This window comes from Nesoenas mayeri, assembly GCF_963082525.1.
Source record: "Nesoenas mayeri genome assembly, chromosome: 2".
Lineage (NCBI taxonomy): Eukaryota > Metazoa > Chordata > Aves > Columbiformes > Columbidae > Nesoenas > Nesoenas mayeri.
In genome coordinates this window covers 126,717,297-126,744,846 of record NC_137543.1, presented here as the reverse complement: position 1 = coordinate 126,744,846, position 27,550 = coordinate 126,717,297, and the positions used below count along the sequence as shown (strand labels likewise).

Here is a 27,550-nt window from a genome sequence, read left to right as displayed (position 1 = left end):
TGGATCCTCTCTGTCCTTCCTGTCTCCTCCATGCCACAGCTACTATGAAGTGACATTAAGAAATTAGTATTTTAATTTACTGTGAAGCAGAATTAAAGCTATGTCCTAACTAACTATAAGGCTATCCCCATGAACTGTGCTAGGATAAAATCACGGCAAACATTAATTACTAACCAAATTATCTTGATAAATCCTATTTGTAAAAACATTTCCATAAGTTTTCAGTGTAACAAATACCTATTCCTAAAGTTAGCCTGATCTGAACATTAAGCTGGAATAGAGGTGAGATGGAAATAGGATAGGTGGAAACTTGCTTTCTTAGTAACATAGTTGTCAGTTCACTTCCTTAACTGAAATTTGGAGGTTTATTTGAACAGTATCTGCTTCTTGGTAGATGGGCTTGGTAACCTATGTAATGATTTTTATTAAATTGATGTTCTGCAAAGGACATATTCTTTTTAACTGGTGCTGGCAATCACACTTAAAAATCATGATGAAGGGAAGAAATGCCAAGGTATTCACATAAGGGTCTTTTAGGACATTGTGACCTTCTCAACGCATAAACAAACGGAACAAGTGCAACAGCTGAAATTGGTGGCCTAATGACCCCAGGTCTTGGAGGTCCAGGGTCCCTGTCATGGCCTTCTGGAACAACTCTTCAGAACTAATAATGTATGACACTGACATACAGGCACAATGAGCCAAGAGCACATGACCTTCTCAGCAAGTTTCTTTGACATGCAAACAAGAACCCCTGAAGCTGAGCCTCTTCAGTTCAATGAAGAGCAAATTATCTTCCATTTCTTCCCATGAGATCGTGGCAAGAGAGTGTATTGCTTGTTTTAGAGTCTTACAGGGGAGTTCAGTGGTGTTTAACAATGTTAGCAATTTCTCTAGTAAACACCACTTACTCCATTAGTGTTCATGATGCTGTTTTCATCGCGTTGGACCCCGGGCAGAGTCAAGGACCTAATCAAATGCATAATCAATCAATCTGCTTGTCAGATACAAACAGCAAGCAAAAGCCTCCTTTGTGTCCTATACAATTGCCTTTTTAGAAGACAAGTGAGCCACTGGTTTCTAAGAATATGTAATACACAAGTAACGCGTACGGGGCCCATGTGCTGCACAAGAGCCCGTGGTGCTGTGAAAAAACTTTGTGACTCAGTTTCTGAAGAGGAACATTTCTGAGAAATTACTCAGATTGCCCGGACCAGTGTCTTGGAACTACATAGCATGGAAAAATTTTTAATAGCTGTCTGCAACCATGGGAGTCAAAAGCTTCTTACAAGTCAACAAAACACAACAGTGGGCAGCTCTTTGGCATCACTTGAGCTTTTATGAAAGGTAAACTTGGTTGCTGCAGAACTCCACTCCCCTCTGCTAAGCTGAACAGAAAGCAACTAACCATTAATGGTTTTTAAACACCTATGATTGCCAAAAAGCAACAGAAGAGAGATATGTGACATCCATCCTTGTTCTGTCTCCTTTTTGTGGGGACAGCAACTACTGCCTTAAGATCTACAAGGCACTGCAATGAGACTAATTCGAGGCAAGTTTATGTGGGTAAATGTGGCCATATCCATTTCCAACAAAGTCAGCCACAACACTTCACTGTTGTACTGTAAAAAAGCTCCAGAGAAGCAAAGATAATGCACACTTCAAGAAAGCTTTGATATATACTATGTAACCAAGTATTTCTAATGTGGATATAAATTGCATTATACAACTTGGATCCTGTTCTTACTTGGTAAGAATATGCTTACCATGAAACCTTAAGCACTGACAGTCCCAAACAATGTAATAAAGTAATAACTTTGCTAAAATTACTGCTAAAAAAGCCATTACGTGTACCTAAGTGGGGAACATGACAGAGGATCATTTCAAAGCATGTATTAGCACATGCCAAGTAAAATTCAATTGACAAATACTTTTTACAACCATGTAGGAATTCAACCACATGGAGTAAAAATATTTTTATATGCCAGTTTCATAAGATTTTATGACAGTGCCTTACCTTCATTATAAAATGAAATAGCCAAATTACTTCTGTAAAATCTATGCACCTTTAGTGATGCTACACCTGGCAATTTACTTTGATGTAATTACTTCTGTGTACACATTCCTTGGTATTCCATTTGAAACTTACTCAGTTTTATGTAGAAGACTTGTGGAAAAATCCTTAAGATCCTTATGTAGTAGAAATTTGAACAGGAGCTTACACAAGGTTCCTGTAAATTTGTTTTGTAGCACCTACTGATAGACTGAAACATTTTTTATTAACTTATCTGAAGAAATTCCAGTATCATTACTACAGCAGCAACAGCAACTCAGCACCTCTGGAAACCATTGTGTCTGGTGCACAAACAAGAATAAGCAATGAACCATTATAACTACTGGCACAGATTTAGATCTCTTTATTTAAATAGTCAAAATAAATAGCTGATAAGACACAGTTAACCCAAGTACCACAGCTTTTTTTCCTTTTTTTTTGAAGCACAGACATTGCACGTGTGCCACCTGCTGGTGTTGAAACGAAAACACTCTGGGTTGTGCATCTTGCCTTCAAAACCTCTAACTGAAGGGTATTGTTTTTTCTGCTTTGTGTGTGTGGTTTTTTTCTTTTTTAATAACTACAATGCTCATCTTCAACATTCACAGAATGCTGTAAGAACAAAAACAGTTAAATGCAAGAATTCAGTAAGACTTGCTTATTTTTAGTGCCTGGAGCAAAATAACTATTTAAATGCTGCACAAGTGTTTTAACTTAATAGATGTCAAACCCTATCAAAACACATGAATGACGGTAATTTTAAATGAATATTTATATGCAGTGACTTGTAATAAAATAAGTAGTTTTGAAATCAATATACTTTGAAGTATGTTCTTTCAACTCTTTTCTAAGCTAAAAAGTTCCCTTTTATTTATTGAAATGTGTGCATTTCCTATGCAGAAAGTGACAACAACCCACCAAAGGAAGACTGAGAAATTCAGCAGAATTACTACTACAAATGGCACAAAGAACTGCCTCCCATTTTATATTTGCTGCATAGCCAAATCACAAAGTTGTTTAGAAACTGTGGGTAAATTACAATCCACTTCAAGACCATTCGTACATTACTAGCTTTGCTGGGGTAAAAGAAGTTTGACCCCCTTTGTTTCACTTCACACAACACCCAAAGAAGTGTATCATTATTATGTCAAGAGAGTCATTTGATAACAGCTACCAAAGCTGCTTCAAAGCTACTGCAGTTTAAAAAACAAATGTGCCCCAACTCAGGTGTTGCCCCTGAAGATAGAATTACAACTGCAGCTTCTTTGTGCTCACAGTAGTAAAACCTATTTACCAGCAGCACTGGTTCTGCATCTCTTGTTTTCCCCCATATTCAGTATGGGCTGGAAGTACACAAGCACACATCCTAGGGGATACTGCATGGTATCAAAGCTGTAATTCTGTATGGCATCAAGCTGTACAGACTTCTAACCCTCAACATTTCAGCTCTCTGCGCCATTTCACACAGGTACATGCCCGCACATTTCCTGTTCTTCTCCACAGACTAAGCCACTGCTAGATAAATGTTGTAATTTTCCATACACTTCTTCTGTATATTGACTTGCTGTCAGTTCTGATCACACTCCTTGAGTCTTCTGGAATACATATGGCAACTTGAATATTTTTAATGGTATAACCCATTTGAACAAAACCCATTCATGTGTTGATGTCCCAGCAAATTCTCATCCAGACAGTTATTGCACTTGTGTCTCACAGCAGCGAGCGCTTCCAGGAGGAGAACCACGTCTCTTAATGAAGTCACCATTCCCATAGTTTCTTATTCTAAAGCAGCAACAGTTCACGATGCATTCATCAGCATTTAATCAATTCCTTGTTTGTCAAAGGTTCTGCAACAACTTCATCACGCATGAACTGTTCCTGAAGACAACAAGGAGAGTTTTAATTGATTTTCATTATTTTTGGATCTCCTCTCCCTCAAAAAACACCAAATAACCATTCTGTTTTCTAGCCTGAGTATAACTGTTATGAAATTATCTCCCAAAACATGAAAGTCATTACATACCTACCAAGTAAGGAAAACTAGGCTGCTAGAGTCATGGATAGGCCTTAACACTGCTGACATTGTCTTGTCTGTGTTCCATCCCCACGCACACAAGCAGGTACATTTAAAGCCCAAACAGGGCAGGAGGTGACCAGAGAGCGATGAGGCAGGAGCAGCAGCCACAAACAAACCGGCCACAAGCTCCCACAACCCTACCCCACGTTTACCAGGAACCTTTAAAAGCTGCCACCGCGCCTTCCCCACGGGATGGCGAACGGGAATTCGGCCCGGCTGACCCACCGCCGCGCACAGCAGGCCGCGACTGCCACACAGCCCCCTCCCCGCACCCACCTGGTCGTAAATGACGCGCACGATCAGGGAGCAGCTGGGGCAGGTGGCCACGTCCTCGCCGTTCTCCAGGTCCTCCTGCAACAGCCCCAGGAAAGCAGTCACCGACCCGCCGCCTGCCCGGCGCACAGACGCCCGCGGAGACGGGACCGCGGCCTAACGCCGTTTCCCCTCCGCCTCCCTCCCCTCCCGCCCCGCAAGCCCGCCGTTACCCGCGTGATGAGGAAGCGGTCCCCGCACGGGCAGGGGTAGCTGTAGGTCTCGGTCTCCTCATCGTACTCGAAGTCCTCGATCTCCACCTCATCGTGGAACACCGACATGGCGCCGGGGGGGAGGGGTCACGGGGCGGAGGCGGAAGGGACGCAACGGCGCAGGCGCCGCGGCCGCGCGTCGTGTGACGGGGCGGGGCGAGAGCGTCCGTCGTCACGTGATGCGGCGCCGGGTAGGGGCGCTGCGTTGGGGCGCGCGCGCGCTTCGGGCGTCAGTTGGGGCTTGTTGGGGTGAGGGCGGGAGCGCGAGCGCGGGGCGGGGCCGGGCCGCGGGGTCTCCCCCGAGCGCCCCCTCCCCACAGCGGGGTCCCCGCACGGCGCCGCTCCCACCGGTGCCCTCTGCGCCTTGGCCCCGCCGGTTCCACGTCCGGAGCGCCTTCCTGGCCGAGGGGCGGCGCGGAGCAGCGATCTCCGGTGGCTGCGAGGGCACGGCAGGGTACGGCCGCGACCTTGTCCTGCTCCGACCCCCGGGTCGGGACGGGACGGGAGGGCAGCGGGGCCACAGCGTTCCCACAGCGTTCCGCCTCCTCAGCGCTGCCCTGCTGCAGCCGAACGCGGGCTTCTCCCGTGCTTCCCGCACCCGGGTGCTCCTCGGTGCTGGGTCAAGGGGAAGAGCGTTTTTCGGTTATGACTTTTGCAGGAGGGACGGTTTGTCTCGTGGGGTGTCTCTTACCCATCCATACACTTAATGGTGGGAAAAGATTTGCTGTCCTGCTCGCCCCCTCAGCACTCTGACATTAACTCTTCAGTGTGGTACAGGTTAACTATAAGTAACTCTGTCCCTTCAGATACCGATGTAGGATTGAGGAAATGAAGAGATACAGTCGTAGATCTCAAGCGATAACAACCCAAGGCTGGTGGGTCAGAGGGTAAGAAGAATGAACAAATCGCTTGATTTTAATTTTAGGTGAGGAGAGGAAGAAGTCATATACAAAAGAAGCACTCATTTCTCTCCACAGAGTGAAAGAAGAAAGGAAATACTTGGAGTAGCTATTTCTATAAGGATTTGGATAAGAAGCAAAAATAAAGGCAGAAAAATCCCACCAGACAAGCTTGGGAGGCTGAAGCACTGCGCTGCTTGAAGGGCAGGGGATTGAGGAGCAGGACAAGCCAGGAAGGTTGTGGAGATGACAGATGGGGGAGAGGCTCTTCACATTTGTAAAGGAATGACTCAGACTTCTATAGGGTAGAGGAGAAACAGGACTCATTGAAAGAGGTTTCAGAATTTCTAGTTACAGAGTAAATATTACAATTGATTTTCATTGTGATTTTAAGGGCTGGAAGGTGATTGATGATAGTGTAAATGGAACAAGTAGCTTGAACTACTGTTCAAGAATTCTTTTTCATTCAAGGTAGAGTCTCAGTCTTAAAATAGTATGTCTCAATAGGATCTTTCAGCCCTGACTTTAAAATTGTATCTGCTACAATGAAAAAAGGCTGACATTTGTTTTGTTTTCAGTATTATGTGTTGATATTTAGATCTTTTTTTTTTCTTCACATTTTCACATGTGGAACTGAACATACTTGCTGCCTAAAGTGACAGCAGTGAAAGTGAGGCCAGCCTTAATGACTCTCAACCTTACCAGTAGAATGATTACGTTAAACATGTAAAATAAACAATGCAGAATCTTTGTGTTGGATTTTAAGGTTAGGCTACTTACTTTACCAACTGATGTCACTGTGTTTAGGAGCAATTAATTGCAGAAAGGATTTTGAGGGATGTGAGGCAATTAAAAAAAAAAAATAGAATTAAATCATTATTCAGTCCTTGGCCTTTGAAGCAAAGTGTTGGATTTTATGTGGTTCATTGTGATGATTTAATTAGTCACTGCTATTGGCATAAACAACTTATTTAAGTATCCACTTTCAAACTTCCTTAATTTTTGCTTTGAATTAGTTAATGTGGTAGAGTGAAAAGCTTGAAAACATAAATCAAAAAGCACTGGAAAACCCCCCAAAATGGAGATGTAGATGGATTTAACCAAGATCTGCTATCCAACAGACTCTAGATCATAAAATCATGTAATGAATTTGAGTAACTCAGTTATTTTTGAGCAGTCACAGTTTACAGACTGGACATACTGATGTAGAGGAATGTGGATTCTTGATTAGATGTGTACTTTGTCTTGCTAAAATAATTTAAGAATGTTAATACTTTCCTTATTAATAGCTTCTACACATTTGCATGTAGAAAGCGCTGAAGTATTTTGCTTAAATACAGTACTCAGTATATGCTATGGCAAAAAAAGTAACTTTGCTCACTGGTGGGAGAAGAATTTTAAATAATTCTGCTTTGAAAAGTTGCAAGCTGCTGTGGAATTAAATGTTAAAAAGCTATTAAATTTATGGACAGCTAAGAGCTGCAGGAAGTATTTCTTATGCTTGAAAGTGGGCATTTTGAGTAGTTACAGTAAATGTATTCAATTTCTGAGCAGCCTAATTTATGAAAGCTCTGCCTCCCATTTGTACAAGATTATAAACAGGACAAATTAGTGAGTGACCAGCCATTGCAGCTGTTAGTGAAAGCCCAGAGTACAGGCCTGATTAGTTAAACAAGCTGCATTATTGCCGTTTCAAAGGATTCAAAATGAAAAACAAAAACTTTTCAAAAATAAATTACATGCTTTAAAAGAATGCAGGAAAATAGATTAAAATGGAAGTAAAAGATTAATTATGCTTTAAAGAAGCAGTGGACTGCATCACAGAAATAATACGATAATTTGATAGGTGATGATAATATGATAGAGGGTAATGTCAGTCCACTTTAGGAAAAACAAAGGCAAATTTACAAGCAAGGAGAAGTAGCTCTTGGCTCCTACAGTTTGTAAGTGAAGGACATTTCTGACTTGTTTTGAGTATTGTACATGTCAGTTCATCTTTCTTTGTCATAGTTCTATTTGAGTAGGCAGTTGGGAAGCTTCACACCATGTTTCCAATGTGGTGCATGCAAGTGTTTGCTACTTGCTTAACTGTTTAGAGATGTAAGTATTACATAGGATATAGGGAAGGATGAGGGATGTACATATTTTTAAATTAACCTAGCAAGAGTTTTATTTAATATTTATTACAATTTTCTACCAGAATCCTTTCTTTACCAATAGAACGGGAATGCATATTCAAGGTTTGTCTGATCTTCTTTCAAACATAAATATTGTTCGAGCATTTAGAATCCCAGGTGTGTTGGCTGGAAGGGACTTCTGAGGGTCATCTAGTCAAAGCTCCTGCTTGGAGCAGGAGAGTTGCCAGGGCTGGATTAAGCCAGTCCCAGATGCAGACCTTTGTACTTCAAGTTCATGAGCTTTCTGTCTTCCAGTCCTGCAGTTTCTCAGTGCCCCTTTGAAATGAAGCTCTACCATTCAGCATGTCAGTCATCCCTCTAATTTAGTGTCATCCACAAGTTTGCTGGTGGTACACTGTGTCTCATCGTCCAAGTTATTGATAAAGTCGTTGAACTGTCACCTTAACTCCATGACCAGACATTTCATCGCAGTAGGTGTTCATTATGTTTGTCAAACATAATTTGCCCTTGGTAAATCTCCCTTGAATCTCCCTGATTACTTTCTTAGTTTTCATACAGCTGCAAGGAAAGGCTCTGGACAGCTTTCCAGAGACTGAGGTGGCGCTGACTGGGCAGAGGTGCTGCTTCTTGCATCTCTTAAACATGACCATGTATTAATCTTTTTCAAGTCAATCGGAGACTTTCTCTGATTGCTGTTTTTCACAGGTGATAGGCAGTTGCCTCACAAGCCTGTCAGCTGTGTCTCTTAGCAGCCTTGAGTGTAACCCATCTGGCTCTGTGAATTTGAATAAATCCAGATTCTCTGAGCAGTTGCAGGCCCCACTCCTACTTATCCTTCTTCTTCCCAAATGCTGCTGGTACAAGCAGAGGTCTAGGTGCAGGCTTTGCCTGTGAAGAGTGAGGCAAAAGAAGTGTTGAGTACTTCAGCCTTTTCCATATTATCTGTGACAAGGTTGTCTTCTCCTTTGGTTGATGGATGCACATTTTCACTTCTTTATGATACTTTCATACTTTTAAAATTCTTTCCTGTTATGCTATATTTCTATTGCTAATTTTAGCTCCAGCTGAGCTTTAGCCTTTCTGATGTAATCGAAGTAAAGTATGAAAACAAGCCATGTCGAACAGTGGGTATGTTATTTAACAAGTATTTATATTGATTTTTCAGGAGCTGGTGATTCTGAAGAAGGCCTAGTCATCATGGCTCGTGCTACTATTTATGTGGGTTTTACTGTTCCTCAATTACTACGAGGTGTTAGCAGGTGTTTTTCTTCTTATTCTGCATTGGTGGTGTTGAGGCACTCGGCTTTTTGTTACTGCACAGCGAACGGGTAGGTTGGGTAGGTTATCCACGTACAAAAACGTTTTGTTTTGTTGGTTTTTTTTAAACAGAATGTCATGGTAACACTGCCAAAATGAAGCTGACAAATTACTACAGACCTATAAATACTTAACTGCCAATTATATATTTGTATTTCATTCTTATTTGGATTTATGTCATCTGCAGTCTGGATTACACTGGTGGATTGTTATGCTAATAGAAATTCATATCAGTAAAGGACAGTAGCACAGCTGTCAAAATGACAATTATCTTTGTTTGCTTTTTGTTGCAGCACAATAAAATCAAAAAGGAAAATGGATCATCTAGAGAGGACAGCAAAAAATTTTCGCCAGGAGGTTAGTGTTCTGTTCTTTAGGATGTAAGTAATTTTTTTTTTGGTGTGAAGAAACTGGATAATTGTATTTGATTCTACTGGAATCTGTTTTATTTCTTTTTTCTCCTCGTTTTTCATATTTGATATTGTTTTAAAATAAGTGTGTATTGTGATGGTGTGTGAAACATAATGAGTTGCAAAATTGTTGGTGACATGATGCTGGTTACTTTGTTGGACAAGAAATTGAATAGAATTCTGATCAAGTATGGATTATGATAAGCAATGAAAGCACACGGATGCCCATCATCTCTAGACAGGCTTTTCAGATTTTTATGGATTTCTACACTTCTGGTTAAAATTTAAGATTAAAGTGTAAGATAGGAGGTAAGATAAAAGTGTAGACATTTTGAAGGGAGAAATGATAGAGAGTTGTAAAAAGGATCTTGGTTTATATCTGTTTTAATTCACAATTACAAGAGCATTGTTCTCCATCAAAATCCAGAAATGTTTATTCTGGATCTGGTTTGTGCAGGGAGCATGCTTTTTAATAATGCTCAGAGGCGAATATACTCTTGTATTTCATATAGGTATTTTCTTGGTGTTATTAGCTAAAGTAGATGTTTTGAAATTTTTAAATACTGGAAGAAGATTACATCAGCTCTCAAATGTTTCACTAGTAAACAATTCTGCATTTTTCTTAGACTTTTCAGGAGAAGTGGGGCACTTTTTTGATTCAAAAATCCCATCTTTAATTCCCAGGAATTGGTAAACAGTGCTCAGTTTTTCTCTGTTGTTTAGTTAGTTTCTCTCAGTGTTAAGGAGACATGACAGGCCAGTCCCACATGTGTCACACGGCACGACAAACTGTTCTCAAACACACTACACAGATGTTAATGTGCATATATGTACATAATTAAGTCGTCCTCTGCTAGGTTTTTCCCTAAGTGTAGTTGAGAGTAAGTCACAGGAAAAATGAATTCTTCTCGAAATGAAGCTGGGTGGAGGGGATAGACAAATAACCACTAGAACTGAAGACTTGGCACTTGTGACATAGGCTGTAGGTGGATGAGGCAAACGCAGCCTCATTCTGCCTGTCCCCAGAGGTGTCAGGGTGCAAGCAGCTCTGGGAACGCTCGTATGTCACATCTGAGCCTCAGCTACTCACATCTAATGCCAGCTCTTACCTGAGTACAGAGCAGCATGGCTTGTGGACGTACAGATGCTCACGTGGGTCCCGTTTATGCCAAATTAACCCAGTACATCAAAAAATGAGTGTAGAGACAGGTACAGACAGAGACACATTCTTGTTTGCTTCTAACATGAAAAAAAATTGCACTTTTGAGTTTTGCAGTAGTGTGTTGGTTTTTTGTGTGTTTTTTTTTTTATCTTGGGCATTTCTGATTGCTTGGCTTGCTTACTTTTTCTGCTCAACATAAATGCTGGGTAGCTGGAAAATAGGTGGCAAACGGATCCTTATGAGGTGTTGGGGGCTCTGAGGTGGTGCAGGGATCTTTGTAAGGCCTGCTGAAGAGAAGGAAGCTGTATGGGATAGGTGAACAAGCAGGGCTCAGTTCTTGCTCCTGCAAATTCTCTGCATATCAGAGGACTATGCTGTTTCTTTTTTATAACAGTTGATTTAATCTTTGTTACTTTCTGACCACTTGAAAATCAGTTTATTTTAAATCCTCTTCTTGGTTTTACATTCCATGTAATCAGCAGCTGGCTTCTTTCAGTCTGTGTTGCCTTATTTGGCCATTTCAGCCCTGTAGAAGGATGAAAGAATCATAGATCTGTGTTGCATTAGTGTGCATGCTACATGAAATTGACTGTTCAAGAGTGGTAATGTGAATGGCCAGGGCAAGAAAAAGTGCCTATTATTTTCTTGAAATACAGTGGCAAAGTCCATAGTCCTGTGTTGTCCTGCCTCTCACCACAGCCTTGCTCTGGGTCAGCTGGATACTCTTGTGATGGTCCAAAATCCTGGTTGAAAGTCTTTGATCACCCTGTCTCAAATTCAGTTTTCGTAATAACTTTACACTGATTAAGAACTAATTTTCCAGTGCTCTGTCAGATGTGTCAGCCGAAGAACAAATTAGGGAGTATACTGAAAAGTAAAGAAGGGAATGAAGAAGGTCCAAACTTCATGCCCGTTTCCTGCACTTAAGTTTTCTCCATCAGAACAATAATTTAAGTCATGTATCTGACATTTCTCATGTTAACTTGGAGTGATTGCAGTCCCCATTTAATACTGTCTGCTAAAGTGGAAAAGAAATGTACGCTACTTTATTTTAAATTGGCAAATATCCTGCTGTTTAATGTGACAGTGGACATGTTCAGATGTTACTTTATGAATAAAATAATTTCCTGCCACGTGTTTTAAATTAGAACATAGTTGCTTAAAGCTTACATTTTTTTTTGGTCTGTTTGATCTTATACAAATGAGAAATGGTAGAGTTGTGGTGGTATTATTAGCATTTCCTAGTGTGGTAAATGACATCAGCATTTTTTAACAGAGTAAAATCTGTATGTTGGCCTGCATAGAGAATATTTAGGGCATTACTTGCCTTGTAGAGGAAAAAAGTTAATAATTATAACTCAAAAACGCCTGAAGATGAAGGGCAGGGAGGGGAGGGGTAAGGATGAAAGTCCATGTTGTACTGATGAGCATTTCAAAGAGTTTAGGTGGGGAGCTCCTCCTCAATGGTCCTGTTGCAAAATCTGTTTTTTGTTAAGAAAAGCATTATTTTTATATATATCTATATCTATCTATCTATATATATATATATCTATAAACTCCTTAAAAGCGGTATCAGCTGCAGCTCTTACATCCCCTCCCATCCAGTTGCCAAACAAAAAGTCTTCTGCTAACTAGGAATGAATGTTCATGTCTCAGTTTTCCCGGGTTCACAGATTGTGTATGTGGTCAAACGGGTATGTCTGTAAATGCAGTAACACAAGGCTCGTTGTTTTTCTTTCATTAACGCATTATGAATTGATGCATAACCTTTCAGTAATGCATTTAATTACTTAAATAAAACTAGATACAGATCCAGAAATCTCCCTGGGACTTCAGTAGCAGCTGATGTTTTACAAATTTTCTTTGTCAGCCTTTATTTCAGAGATATTTTTACTTTGTGGCTGGGAAGATACAGGAGGTTTTGCTTTATTATAGATGTCAAAAGAATCTGAAAGGTGGTAACTAGCAATCCCTTCTGTTTACCATTATGTTTTCCTCAACAAAAATAAAACAAGTTTATATATAATCTTAGAATAACTCTGACAAAAGAGCTCGACGTAGCGGACTGTAAGCAGAAAAGCATTTCTCCATTCAGTGACTGTGTAAGTGAATCCATTTTTGTTTCTCTACCCCAGTGAAAAAATATTGGTTCTTTAGGTAACGAAATGCCGCAGATAATACGTGAAGTGATGGGCATCTCATACACAGATTCTTGCGTACTTTTGCTGCAAATGATATCTGTGTAACAGAATGGTTTGTTTTCCTTTTTTTAGGTAATTTCACAAGCAAAAGTGTGTGGGATCACAAATGAATCAGAGACAGTCAAAAGACTTCGTTTGTCTATCGCAAATAAAGATTTTACTTTCAAAGCAGGACAGTGGTAAGTTCTTCTGATGTTTATGGGGACAATTACCAGCAGAAATCCACTATAGCAAAATGATAAAAGGCCTCTGATATTTGAGCCTTAAAAAAATTGTTAATTTACAGAATATGACATTTTGTTATTGAGTGCTCTGTGAAATAGCTGATATTTGGCATGATTGTAAAATAACCATTATTAAATATTCTAATATTAATTCTTAAAAGGCAAAAATCAATATTCTTTAAATGTTCTTTTTGATTGTTTTGATATTTTCCTCTGTTTTATGTATTTTACTTTTTTTCTTTAAGAGTACTTTGAAGTACACTGCACTTCATTCTGCAAGCTGTCTTTACCGTCTTTATTTACTAGTGATTTTTACAGTGGATCCAAGACTGCTGCTGATTCACAAGTTACTTAGTTTTGGTTTATAATTAAATCAGAATTGCGTGTTAACTTCTATTTCTTCCTCTAGAAGTTTCCACTCTGAAAATTAAGCCTGTTAATATATAAATACAGATAAACAAACTTGAAAATTAAGAAAACCCTTGAATTACTAAGCCTTTGAAATAGTGAGCTGTTTAAGCAACCTTTTTTCCCATGGAAATAGTGCGTTTTCATGTTTGTCTTCCTTTCTTGTTAAAAATACTCCCACTCAATCATATTTTTTTCTCTTAAAAATTAATTTAACACCATGAGTAGTTCCTTTTGGCATTGGTCATTTAAATGTTCTTAAACTTTTTATTGGCTTAGGCCATCTGAAAGTGGTTTTGCTGGAGTCAAAGTATGGCTGCTAGGGTATGAACAGCATATGTTACTCATGTAGTGTTAATATGCTGCCTTTTAAATTTAGAACCAGAACACAAGATGTTGATTGCAATAATTTGTTTGTGGAGTAATTTGCTGCAGTTTTTGCACATGTGCAGTGACTCATATTAAATTCTTGCTTGCCAGTACTTGGAAAGTGCATTTGCCCTCCAAAAATGTTTTAGAAATTATCATGCTGAAGACTGAAAGCTTTAATTATAATTACTCTTTTTCATTTTCTTCTTCCTTGAAAATATTCTAATGCTATTGTGAGGGATACAACAATTTTTCTATACTTGTAGCTGTAAACTGTGGTTGCATTTTTTGATGAGCACTACAAAACACCAGGCCACAATTTCCTGAGTAGGAAAAGGCTAACTTGTTAGAATTTGCTATAGGAAGATGTTACAGCCAAAGATTGTCACTAAAATGTGTATATATTTTGAAAGAGTTCTAATTATCAAGTTTTTCAGAAGCAAAAGTGAATGTGTTTTGCAAGCATGCTGCCAGATACTGGTATTTAGCTGACATCAAGTAGTAATGAAGAGGCTTGTTGCTGTTACCCCTTTTGATTTACTAAAACGTGTACTGAGGTATATACATGTTATAAATACTTTAAAGAAGTAGCTTTATGGTTTTTAATGTTTCTGGTCTCTTCCTCCAGCAATTGCTGATGGTTATTCTTTTCTTAAAGATTTGGCTTAGGTAACCTTTAAAGGAGGGAAATGAAAAACCACCCTAAGATCTGTTTTACATGTTTTCGCACCTCTCCTTGTTGTGGGTATCAACATTTTTTTTCTTTGTCCTGTTTTTTCCCCTCCCACTGTTCTTTTCACTTTAGCTGTGTCGAGAGTTTAGATTGCGGAGCGGCAATAAAACCCTGGCAGATGTATTGTTAAACTCCTCTCCTCCCTCCTTCCCCCTTTTTGCCCCTTCCTCTCCCCCCTTCCCACTCAGGACAGGCGATCGGGAGGAAAAGAAGGACAGAGAGAAGAGAGTTGGAAAAAAATTAAAAATGTTTTACTACTGCTACTAATAGGAATAGAGAAAATAATACAAAATATACAAAACCAATCTTGAAAGTCTCAGCAACTGCAGAGCTGGCACCGGCACCTGGCGTCCTGGATTGGGCTCTGCAGCCAACCGGAGATGGATTCAGTCTGTCACTAGGCCTCAGTTCGCAGGGACGACTAGCAAGGTCCTCTCCTAATGTCAGCCATAAGCAGAAGGAAAAAGGAAAGGGAATAGATCCTCGTGATCTCCCACTTTTATATGAAGTATTCATGTGAATGGAATGTTATACACTGTTGGTCAGTTTCTTGGTCACCTGTTTCTCATTGCCCCTCTCCCGAGATGTCCATCTGTGCTTATCAATAAGTTTGCATTCCATTGCTAGGTTTACCAAAACATGTGTCTGGTTCTCCAGGAAAATGCAGTTAATATGAAGGCTTTAGCTGACAGGCAAATTTACTAAAAGAGAAACTTGTTTTTTAACAAAACCAGGACAAGCTGTCACAGACAGCATTTCTTCAGGGGTCCTCTTATCCTTCTTACACACAGCTGAGAAAAGCCATCAGAAGGACAAGCTGACCCACTATACCTGAAATTTCTCATAATCATGTAATTGGGAAAGAAATACTAATATAGAAACATACACCTACATTAGTACTTTAGAAGGCTAAAAACTACATTTGATTTAGGTTTTACAGCAATGTTTGGGTTTCTATGTGTGTTTCCCCACCAGGCAGGAGTCATGTTTCCCTTCTGTGTCAAGCAGAATATTTTCACTTGAATGTAAATTGTTACTTTACAGCATAAATATCTTTTTTCTGTTAATGTAGGTAGTAAGATTATTTTCCACCAGAGGGTGGTAAAGAGCTTTAGTAGCATCTTGAGGTGTTCTTTGATACAATAAACGCTGCAGTACAAGAGTCATCCTTTCTAATGTTAGATCCTCGGTGCCATGAAAGCTGAGCCCCATGGCCAGTGAGGCTGCAGAAGCTGAGAACAGCAAAATAAGCCTTCTCGATTGTTTTTTTGGTGTTGACCTTTCATTTGAAGTCAGATGCCTTTATACACCATCAAGTTTCTAAGTACAGGGTTAAAAATTACATAGCTATAGTATTGTATATATCACATTTCATGCGTTCTCTGAGGAGAGGATGATTTTATTCTAAAGCAAGCAAAGGTTTTTTCTTTAAAAACTAGGGAACTCTTCAAAGTGTTTCTCTCCTCCCTCAACAATTCGTGATCTCCGTGAAGAATGCAGCCTTGCTGTTTAAAGAAAATCTCTGGGCAGTGGAAGCTCATGTGTATTTCTTGTTGCATTCTCATTTAGCTAATACTGAACCAGCCGGACTCTGGCTTGAATTGAATAATGATTCTGTGGTACTTGGCACTGCCTACCAGTGTGGTTCTTAAGTGGAGCAGGACAATTAGTTTTAAACAGTAGTTTTCTTTTGAAATACAGTGATTTTGCTACGTGCTGTAGAAAACGGAAGGATTTGAATATTTATGCAACTCAGAATAGTTTAAATGTTAGATCATAAACCAGCTTCATACTGTTTCTGATAGTATTTAGAATATCAAAGCCTCGCTTTTATGAAAATTAATGATAGCTCATGTGTAGTAATGGCTTGCCTTCCATACTCCCTAACTGGTCGTGTTGCAAAAGCTCAGCCATGTGTTCACCTTCCAATCTGTAGAAACCGAGGCATGGTTTACTTTAACTTTTAAAAACAATTGTAGTAATTTATTCCAGTTCAATTTCCTATCAACTAAAAAGAGGTATCAGCCACCAGAGGGCAGTGCAGTTCACTAGGTAAAGCAATTCTGCTTCTAGTAAATTATTTTTTGCATAAGAAATTTTTTACAGACTCTGATTTTTCAGATATTTCATCTTCCCAAGAAAAGAAAGTGTTTAATCAAAACTCATTTCCCTAAAATTAGTTTCCCAATCTTCTTATGTTTGAAAATTGAAGAGCCCATCAAAGGGACCCAAAAGAGTAGAATTTAAGCCATTCTGTCAGACCACATAGTATTTTTGTTTTGATATGCAAATAATTTATTTAAACACTGAAAATTCTAGTCTGTTGTAAGATGTGGCATCTAATGCTAAAAGCAGAACGGTTAAAAAACCTGCTAGTTTAACAAAGATGATGACATGTTTCTAGATGAAAGGAATTCTGAGGAAATGGAGGAAATTCAAGATTAAGTCCATTTTTGGAAAAGTTGTGTTATGGAAATGAAGATCTTTGTGAAGGTAGAATAATTGAAACAAAGGCAGCCATTTTGTTTAGGTGATTGTTTTCTATGTTTGAGGTTGTTGACTTTTTAAAAAAACTTTTGTTTCTGCTCTATTTTTAGGGTTGATTTCTTTATTCCTGGAGTATCTGTAGTTGGGGGATTCTCAATATGTTCAAGCCCCGGGCTGCTGGAACGAGAAGGATTGTTAGAGCTGGCAGTAAAGCACACTGTTCATCCTCCTGCTCACTGGGTTCACACTGAGGTAAAGGAGATCAACTGTTGGTTGTGAGATTTGGCCTTTTTTCCCCCCTCCTCTTTTTTTGCGTGGTGTGTGTGATATCAGGCAACTTTTTGCTATTGAATTCAAAATGACTGTTGACTTGTTCAGCCATTTTTAATACCATTTGTTCAGTAAGGGACTGAAATTGGATGTTGGTGTGGTAATATGGTTTTTGTGATGTTTTGAATTCACTTGTGCTTGGTGGACTTACAGTGATACTGTAGTGGGTGCATATAAGAGTTCTCATTCCTTTGGAGTTCATGAACTGGAATATGTTGAAAAACCTCTGTTATAACTCGTGTACCTGAGAACAGGCTGCATTGCATGTTACAAAGTTATATTTGATAAATCACCATCATTCTTGGCTGTTTCTACAAATACAGACTGGAATCATTGTCAGATAAATATAAATTTAGATTATTAAGGGAAAGCAGAGGCTGATTTTTAGATGTGTTGTTTTTTTTTTTTTTCTGAAAAGACAAAACAACAAAATACATAAGAATTTCTGTAGTATTCGTTTAAATATGCAATATTTTTGTAATGTTGACATATCCCAAGAGATTATTTTTGCTATATTAAAAGTAGAGTCTGTCACTTTGGCCTGTTGTGGCATTTTGTTCATCCATTTACACAATTTAGTTACAGTCATAAGAGTCCTATTTCTGCTGCTGATCATATTTCATAGATGAGCTGTCCTATGAACTTTTGTTCTTTTCACAACCCCCTGTGATCTGTCCTGTTTACTGTTCTCTGCCTGGCATTTTCATTTCTTAAATGAGGCTGCAAGGTTTAAATTGACAGATTCTTCCAGGTTTACAAATATTGCAGTTTTGTTCAGTGACCAGCAGAGTTACAGTAAAGATTGATGCAAATTTACAAGAACTGAGAATTTCCAAAGTGGTGCTAATCTAGTATTGACTATCCTCAGTATTTTAATTGGTGTTATAGCAAGTTATTTGCAGTAGAGCATAAATAAATAACCTTTTTGAGATGTTGTATAGAACTTGTAGTACACGTGCCAGCAGGCCACATAATAACTAAGAGGATTGCCTGGTTTTGGTATCGCTCTTTAGAGAATATGAAGGCCTAACTTCATAATTCCCAGTCTCTGGAGGCTCCTTGTAGGATTTTTTGATGTAAATCAGTCTGCTGTTGCTGAGTTTTCTGGATGAATTTATATGAAAATTTTTAGTTAGTGGGTGAGCAAGGTCAAACCTGATGCTGTAGAAAAACATCCAGGGTATATATGGACTCTTCTAGCTAAACAAAAATGCATGATTTCCTTAGGAAAGAAGATGAGAAAATTGGCAATGTAGAATTTGAAAAGGTTGTATATATGATGAAAAAACCTCTGGTACTTAATTATTTAAATGTTATTTATAGAGGAAGTTGATCTCTCTGGGTGAAAGATTGTTATGGGAATAGTTAGTACTCATTTACTCATGTTTTTTTTCAGAGGTATTTCTATTTATTCTTTAATATTACTGTATATAATATCATAAAATTCATCACAGTGTACTTTATAGTTTAGGAAAACAGACTTTTATTTAGAAAAATGTACATGTATTGATTGCTTCACTTCTCTAAGCTGCTTCAATGCTGTATTTAGAAACTAGGCTAAAGGACAACACTTGGTCACCCTTTGCTCCAGACTTTCTTTTCTTTTTTTTGAAACTGGCTTACTGTTATCATTGCTGTGGTTAATACACTGAAATACGTGAGAGACTGCTGGTTAAGAGAGGCTCCTCCTGTGTCCCACCTTGCTGAGCTATAGCTGGTTAAGGAGGCAGATTAGACAAGAATGAGATTGTTTCTCCCCAAAAATGCTTACTTCCACAAAGGATGCAATGTATTCTCTGTCCTCCTCTGCCACATGAATCTGGATCACTTCTGGATTCTAGCATCTCTAAAACAAAGTGAAACATGGTGGGAAAGCCTGGCAGTATACATTAAAAAGGGAGAGAGAATTAGTTTCAGATAAAAAATGCAAATTTTCTTACACAATAGTTGAGAGATAATACCTCATGCAATAGTTGAGAAAGGCAAAAGGTTTTTTTTAGTGGTCATGCTCACTACTGTAGGAACTTCTGTGCAGTACCTGCATCAAAGGGCCTTCTTCCTCCTCGTGGTGGAATTGTTATGTATGTAGACCTTTACTCACTACACAGGTGTGTAGTAAGTAAATTGAAATAATTTTGTTTCAGTTACTGTTTCCTGATATCAAAAGGATTTTTTGGAGGAGGTGTTTTTATTCTGTAAATGATGAATTGCTAATTTTTCAGCAGTTCTTGTAGCTTTACTTTTTTTCTCTCTCCTTCTTTCCCACCTTCGAGACTTCCTTATCCTCTTAATTTCAATTTTTAAACCCTACATATGGTTTGAAATGAGTTGTATTTTCTGCTCCTATTTGTTCTGTTGGCTTTCAGTGATGTGGGAGAACTCATCTGACTTCTCTGTACTGCAGTTTCACGCTTTATACTGGGGTGCACTTTACCAAGAAGATATTGACCCAAATGTTTTATTTGTTGTAGCTTTAGTTTTCCATGTATCAAAAAAATAATGCATTGGCTGATTTCTGTAAGAAATAATTTCTTACGTGCAAATGGAAAGGAAGAGAGACCGCTTTCCCCCTGATTTTTCTTCTTCTGCAACTCTGAAGTTACAAATGCAGAAGTGGTTCTGAAAGAAATATTCTGGTGGATACTTGCTTCGCTTCTGGGTGTTTTTTATTTTTTAGGAATGGGAATGGAAAAACCTTCTGTGTCTATGCAAGTCATTCTGACTTCTTCCTGTGACCTCATAGCAAGGGGGTTTTTTGACATGACTGGGTTTGGGTAGAAGTGTGATCTCACATGTTAACCTCGGGTTTTCACAACCACATACTGGTGTTGAAAAACTCTTGGGTGAATCATTCCTCTTTCAGCTCTTCTAGGGGTGGGAAGGAGAGTCACCATCCTGCCTTATCAGAAGACTGAAACTTCTGAAAGTAGAACTAGATCCCTAGAGACACTGAAACAGATGACTTCAGATAGCTGGATACCAAGTGTTTATTTTAAAGTACTTCAGTTTTTCCTCACTGGTCAAGAAAAATAAAAAGTGACAGCCTGGCAAGTCTTGTGACTGTGGTGCAAGAAGAATAATATTTCAACTTTTGCTTTTAGTTTTGAAATTAAATATCTTCTTTTCCATCCTAGTGTACTGTTGACTCAGAAGTGGCTCTTCGAGTGGGAGGTGATTTCTTCTTTGATCCTCAGCCTGGTGACTCCCCTGTAAAACTAGTGCTGATAGCAGGGGGTGTTGGAATTAACCCATTGTTTTCTATACTGCTGCATATAGCAGATCTTCATGGATACCAAGAAAGTAAAGGAAATGGATACAAAATGGGAACAGTGAAGCTCTTCTACAGTGCAAAAAATACACGCGAACTCTTATTTAAGGTAAATAAATAGCTTAAAAAAATAGATCACAGATATTCAGCTATTAATGTGTGTATCATTCTGTTGCGAAATTACAGAGAGCCCCTCCCTCTGTGTAAGTGACTGTACAAAGAGAGACAAACGTCACTTCCTGCCTCAAATTCCATGTATGTTTGGTTAATTATGCCGTGTACAAATTAAGGATGTTATTAGATATACCTGGTCTCATTGACTTCACTGATAGGTTAATTAACCCTCAATGTCTGTATTTTACTATAATCTCATAAAAGCATCGTAGTACACTAAAGATCATATGTACTGTAATGTATATGTGTATATACACACTAATCGTATGCATAATGCTATATGCTATAATACCATAACCACATAATCTCAGTACGGATTGCATTGAATTTATAGACTAGCAAGAGCAATTCTATCCAAGGGAAATGTAATACTTTCTAAAATAACAGGGGACCTTTATTAATAATGTGTTAGTTATTATTGGGTGCTAGTCTGGGAATGAAGGATTTATAAGCACTTCGTGTAAAATTGCTGTAACGCAGTTAAAGATTGTCACACACAGGTATTAAGGGTCACTGTTAACGTTGTAGGGTCAAATTAGCACAGCTTCTGTAAAGAAGCATCCCTAATGATTTAGATTTCTTCGAAGAATTTAAAGCTTTTGATTGTAATATAAAGGTGAAAATTTATCATAATTCCAGAAATAGTTTTGGGAGCCATCACGAGTTTTTCTTCTGTACTTCTGTTACATGTTTGCTTTCTTTGAGAAGTCGTTTGTTTGTTGCTAGAAGCAGACTAATAAGGGGAAGCCTATTTACTCTTCCATTTGGCCAAATACTCATCTTCCAGCCTGTTGAAGCGTGCACAGTTTTTTTAGTGAGGTGTTTAAAAGACATGTCTTACAGATGAGGTTCTTAGGGACATGGTTTTGAGGTGGACTTGAGTGTGTTAGGCTAACAGTTGGACGCGATGATCTTAAAGGTCCTTTCCAGCCAAAACGATTCAGTCATTCTGTTTCCTTAGTTTTTACTTCAGCAGCGTTACAACAGCAGAGCTTTTGAATTAGAGCTTCTGGGACAGAGGAGAACACATTGATATGTTGCAGTGCTTAAATATATCCTCCCCTTTGTTCTTCACATGTCCTCAAATCGAGATTATGTATATGAAAATTCTTTACCTCTGTGCAGAGGACTGAGGAAATAGGATTGCTAGAGTCTTTATGTTGTGAGGTATATCTGTGCAAATTTCTAAAACTGTTGGGTTGTTGCTAGCGTTTTGGAGGACCTGTTCCCCGGAGAAACAGCCATGTATAGTGTCACTCACCCTTCATCCCTGTCAGCCCAGTGTAATTGGTCTAATAATCATTTGGATGTGCTCTCATTTCACAGGCAGATGTGCTGCTTTTTAAAATCTTGTTATTTAAAGTAGTGGTGTTCAAATTACAAAAGATAGCACTTTGCCACTGCAGGATGCCAGTTAGCTGGGTTTTCCTCATGTCACGAGGACTGAATGTGACCCTCATTTCCTTATTGTGGCTGGGACAGCAGGGATAGGGCTTTCCCCTTGGGTCTGTATTGCTCAGCTCTCTGCTTTACTGTGTATACCGACTTACTAGGCTGCAAAGAGCCAGCTGAGCTGAGCTGTTCATTTGGTTAAAGAGAGCCCGTTTCTTGCCCTAGGATGCTGGAAAATAGGGCTGTGGTGAGTCATCACAGGTGTGAAACTTGAGACTTTCTGTCCATGTCACAGAACTACAGAGTGACAGGTGACAAGTAGGTGTTGTGAACGACTGCAGGATTATCTAAGCAGGTTAGGTCCTGCCTTAGGCATCCCTTCTGCCTGGGTCCCAGGGCTTCAACTCGACAGGACGCGGTTAGTTTCCAAAGCGCTACCAGATTGTATGTGGCTCCATAGGAAGGGGACAGAAGTTTAGAATTGCGTCCAGAGCAGTGAGAGCAGGTGCTGGTGGAACAGTGTCCAGTGGTGTCCAGCTGTGCTGCTCTTTGTTCCATGTCTTTTTGGAGAATCAGTAACAGATTTGTCTATTAAGTAAAATCTGTCTGGGTTTGGTTTTTTTCTTTTTTGTTGAGCCACCCATGGCAAACTGTTCATTGTAGTAACTAGTTAGTAAACAACCGCATAACAATATGAGCTAATTTACCTATTCACAGGGTAGAAATTATTTTCATTTCAGAATATTTTAAGAATTTCCAGTGTATGTTCCAGCAGTGAAAACCCCAAGTAGTGCAGAATCTAGACAGTAAATAAATCTTAGTTTCAGAACTAACTACAGCATCTGACAGGCAGACTTTTTTTTTTTTACTATGATTTGAACTGAAGCTATTGGTGTTTTGGTGGTAACTATCACAGTTGTGACTTAGAGAACTGAAAATTACAGTTTCTGCTTGGGTAAAAATAGCATTAGTGTTACACTGTAGTTGGTTTTTTTTGGAGAACATGAGAGAGTAAAGGGTCTAGTGATCTTATCAGATAAAGCAGATGAGATTCAGTAGGTTCCTAATAAATGGTAAATACAAACTACGGGGTTTTTTTAAATGGAAAACCCATATGGAAGTGGAAGAAACAATGAGAATTTACATGAGGAAGAAACCAGAAAAGGATGTAACTGGTTCTTAGGTCCAAATCTTACAAATTGCAACCTGTTGTGAAAAAAAAGAGAAAAGCACTAACAGCACAGCTGGTAGAGTGTTCACATTCCAGGTATGGAAATGCTGCGTACGTATGCAGGGCAGCCCTTTGAAATCCAGCCCGGCCAGCTCTCAGCCCTGTGAAATGCAAGAGTCTTGATACTCAGTCATAACCGCTGGTGTTCTGGGGCTGGATGCAGACATCTGCTTTGGTTTAGAGCCTGTGGGATAAGCACGTGTGTTTAACATTACAGAAAAATATTCTTGGTTTGATGAATGCATTTCCTGGAAAGATCACATGTCGGTTCCACGTTACCCAACAGAGATCACAGATCTGTAAGGAACTTCAGCCACATGTTACAGGTAAATATAATTGTAATGCAGAGGTGAATTCTAAGGTCTGTGTTTGATTACATCCTAGAGGATGATGTTATATGCATAATTTAGTATTTTGGCATTTAAAGATCCAAAATGAGACATGAGTTAAATAATTTCACTGTACATATTACGCTTTGGAGAAGAAATTTCCCTTTGCAGTTTTGTTTTCATTTCTAGTAAACCTCCTCTGTTAATTCTAGACCTTATACTGGTATTTCCCACTGCAAACTTTATTCCAGAAACTATTAAGCAAAGTATTTACTTAGCTCAAGGTGGGATTGACGAAGGATAAACTGACTGCTTGCAAGAGATAGTTCATCGTGTTTCCTTTTCTGTTGTATTTGTGTTATATTTTTTCCATCTGCATGTGGGATTACTAGTTGTACATAAGCCATGTTCCTCCTCAGTGACTAATATCCCCTACATTCCAACTGAAGTACTGATATAAATCCCCAGAACAATTGGTTTTGGAAGCCTCAAATCTTGATACCGATTATCTTTAAACAGGCCTGGCATTTTTAAGAAATGAATGCTCAATTTACCTCTAGCCAGTCATTCTTTTTAAAATTACCTCATGATTAATATTTCTGTTCTCATTTTCTACTTCTTTCTTTGTCAGAGGGAAGAATATCTGAAAAGGACCTAGAAAAACATGTATCTAAGGATACTTTATGGTACATCTGCGGTCCACCTCCCATGATAGAATCTATATCCAAACTTCTGTCCAACATTGGTGTTCCTAGAAACTGTGTTTTCTTTGAGAAATGGTGGTAGTGACACCTGCTGAACAGAAAATATATTATTTGTTCCAAGTGTATTTTGATAAGCTGAAATGTACAGAAAATGGACTATGAATTATTTGGAAGATTCTGCTTCATCCATGAAGATGTCCTCAATCATGATGGTGTTCCTTTAATTTAACTATAATATTCTTCTAACACAGTGCTGCTGCTTTTTGGGACAAAATGATTTTATATTAAAGACATTAACTCTTCTGGTTTTTTGATGGTTTGCTTACTTCTTACAGGTCACAGCATATTTTCGCTTTATAGACTTGTTTTGTTAGTCAGCTTTTAAAAGACTTTCAGTGCCCGATTGAGCAGTTGTAGAGAACCAGTTGTGCAGCAATGCCAGGTCAGTTTATAATAAATAGTGCAGGCCACAACTTCTGACTCTGCTACAAATTGTTGTGCTAATGAGTCAACACACTGCCTTCCCCAGCTCTAAATAATAAATTAATATTTTTATAGAAGTAGAGTTGCTGTGCTGTGACTTTCTTCTCTTGCCACTTCTTGTTAAAAGAAAGCTCATATGTGGCTTATTTAAGTAAATCGGCTGTGTTCACAGTAAAAGCAGCAGCAGCAGCCAGGACAGGAGATCTCTGCATCCCGCCGCAGCGCAGATCCTGGGAGTCTGCAGGACATACCAGTTCTGTTGAGGAAAACGCCCTGCAAAGTTTGCTCTTGCAAGGTACCAGTGTAACTCCAGGTGTTAATGGCTGATGCTCAAGCCCTTCTTGAATGAAGCTTCCTCCTCCAACTTGTAGAAATACTATAAATGTTGAGAATAACAAAAAGGCATAATTAGTTGCAGAGATTCCAATTGTACATTTGAAGACCTCAGTAAGGAACAGTTAAATTATTAAAAATACTGGATTATTATTGAATTATTGAAAATGTCACGTTGATAAGGCTTCATCTTTGTTAGTGGCTCTTTTCCTGGAGGTAGATGTTTCCAACAATAGTCAAACAGGTGATGCAGCGAGTTGCTCACCATCAGCATCCCTCTGGTTGCAAGATGTGGATCCCATCACCAGGGCTCCAGGCTGCAGCAGTGCTGTTGGTGTGAAGCGCTTCATTTCTTCAAGGATTATGTCCCAGTGCTGGGATGAAAAGGCTTCCAGCCCAGCTGTACATCTCTCGCAAGAAATCATTTCAGCTTCAGTACGCTGAGCTTAGCCCATAGCCTTAACCTCTTTTTATCAGTCTCTGGTATGTTTTACAGCCTGTAGGAGACCTGCTGCCACATCCGCATTCACCTCATCTTCAAAAAACAGCGAGACACTCTTAACTTGGAACTTTGAGCGCAGTGCAAGAATACTACTGGCATTGTTGCAGGAGTTAGTTGATTGAACAACTGAAATAATCCTAGAGCTTTTCGGTAAATTGAGCTTCAATGAGAAAAAATCCATCTTTGCTGCGGCTTGGAACAAACACACGTAAGGAAACCATATTTTAGCTCAGGAAGAGGTGAACTCTGAGTGCTGGAGCTTAAAGAGTTGCCTTTTGGGGACAGTGCTGTGATGAGGGTGTGCCTGCAAGTGTTCATCTTGTGCCCGCAGCCTCAGCCACTCAGGTTTGTGCTTCTGTGTCATACTTGAGCTGAAGCGGCTCGTCCCCTCAGCAGTCACTGCAGCCCCAGAGGGGTGTCTTGTCAGATCCCCTCCCACTGAAATGAGAGGAAGATTCTTTCCGAGTACCCCTCTTTCAAGGAACGGTTCCTCGTTTGTTCACTCTAGAATGTAAGTAGGACAGTGTGCTTGTCACAAAAAATAAAAGCAAGGGGGTTTGGTGTTCACAAAGATCGCAATTGACATGTCAGAGCTTGATGCTTGAAGGAAGCAGGATTTTTTTTTACAGAAATGTGCAAGAAATTGCTATCGGGAAGCACTGATGCCCTAAAATAAAAAACCACACGCTAGGCTCCTGCATGTTTTAACAGTGTAATGATGAAAAGGTTCTGAGAAGCCTTTAAATGTTGTTTTCCTTATGACTTCTACATCATTAAGTGAATTATAAACTGCTTTACCCTTTTTTCCCTTAATGCACATGCTTTCTCCAGCCCAGATAACATCTCTTTCACAAACCACTCCTTAGACTCGCACCAAAACGTCCATTTAACAAAAGGCGTTTCAAACCCCTTTGCTTCTGTCATCAGCCTCTTTCCCTCTAACCTCCTTCTGTCATCCCGTGTTATACTCAGATTGAGCACCGTGGGGCAAGGACACGGCTCTCGAATGGAATGGGCTCACCCGCCTCAAGAGCAGTAGTAAACACACAACACTCACGGCACCGAAAGATGGAGGAAAATGACAAATTTCCTGCCCCTCCACTCCCAAACACCAGTAACCTCAGTTAACAAGAAGAACTCTTACCTTGCGGAGTTATCCTGCCACAAGGCAGAGAACAGCACCAACCCATGGTGCATGTAATGCTGATAAATGCCATTGCGGAGCCAGGAGAGTTGTCACATTCCCTTCCTCAGTAGCCTTTCCCTGTTGACACTTGTGGAATTCTCTCTAGAGTTTAGTGGCCTTGTAGTGAAACATCTATAATGTCACCTTAAAGGCTATTACTGGATCTGACTCCACCACAACTGAAGAGGAAAAAACCCAGGAAAATTAACCTATGTAAATATATGTTCTACAAACAAATAGATGCACCATTAGGCTAGAGTGGTGGAAACACAGAGCGATGCCTGCTGTTCAGTAGCTACTGAGTTGGAGAAACATTATCCAGTCATAACGTGTCATCTTAGAATGTTTATTCCTCTTAGGTTTGTGTCATCAGGAGAGACTTAAGGAGAGAAAGTAGGCTGATAGTTACTTCATATAAGGAGTGAGATACATGTTGAGCTACACGTCTACACTCCGCTTAGTGAGATGGATTGTGAGTTACCTGGTATCACAGCCTTTTTAGACAGAATCTTTTTCTTCTTCCTGTGACATTTATTTTGCCAGCTTGCTGTGTGCTCATCTGATACAATGAACATCAAGTATTCCTATAGGATTTGCATTAATTAACTGGGAAAGG

General features: G+C 39.3%; 2 protein-coding genes across 3 annotated transcripts; one reads left to right on the top strand and one right to left on the bottom strand.

The window, feature by feature from the left end:
- Nucleotides 1–2,401: 2,401 nt before the first annotated feature.
- On the bottom strand, nucleotides 2,402–4,752 carry DPH3 (diphthamide biosynthesis 3). The gene is made up of 3 exons (XM_080339295.1): nucleotides 4,616–4,752; nucleotides 4,407–4,481; nucleotides 2,402–3,931 (listed from the first exon to the last, which is right to left on the bottom strand). Exons 1-3 carry the CDS (start codon nucleotides 4,721–4,723, stop codon nucleotides 3,866–3,868), a joined length of 249 nt encoding a protein of 82 aa, XP_080195421.1. The 5' UTR covers nucleotides 4,724–4,752; the 3' UTR covers nucleotides 2,402–3,865.
- A 236-nt stretch (nucleotides 4,753–4,988) lies between these two features.
- OXNAD1 (oxidoreductase NAD binding domain containing 1) lies at nucleotides 4,989–24,732 on the top strand. Of its 2 annotated transcripts, XM_080339743.1 has the most exons (9): nucleotides 5,012–5,108; nucleotides 5,461–5,541; nucleotides 8,857–9,019; nucleotides 9,302–9,365; nucleotides 12,854–12,960; nucleotides 17,113–17,254; nucleotides 20,467–20,709; nucleotides 23,615–23,723; nucleotides 24,358–24,732. In XM_080339743.1, the coding sequence occupies exons 3-9, from the start codon at nucleotides 8,889–8,891 to the stop codon at nucleotides 24,510–24,512; spliced, it is 951 nt and encodes a 316-aa protein (XP_080195869.1). In that variant the 5' UTR covers nucleotides 5,012–5,108; nucleotides 5,461–5,541; nucleotides 8,857–8,888; the 3' UTR covers nucleotides 24,513–24,732. The 2 variants fall into 2 exon arrangements, with proteins under 2 accessions (XP_080195868.1, XP_080195869.1); XM_080339742.1 differs by lacking the exon at nucleotides 5,461–5,541 and having other exon boundaries at nucleotides 4,989–5,108.
- Nucleotides 24,733–27,550: the final 2,818 nt, after the last annotated feature.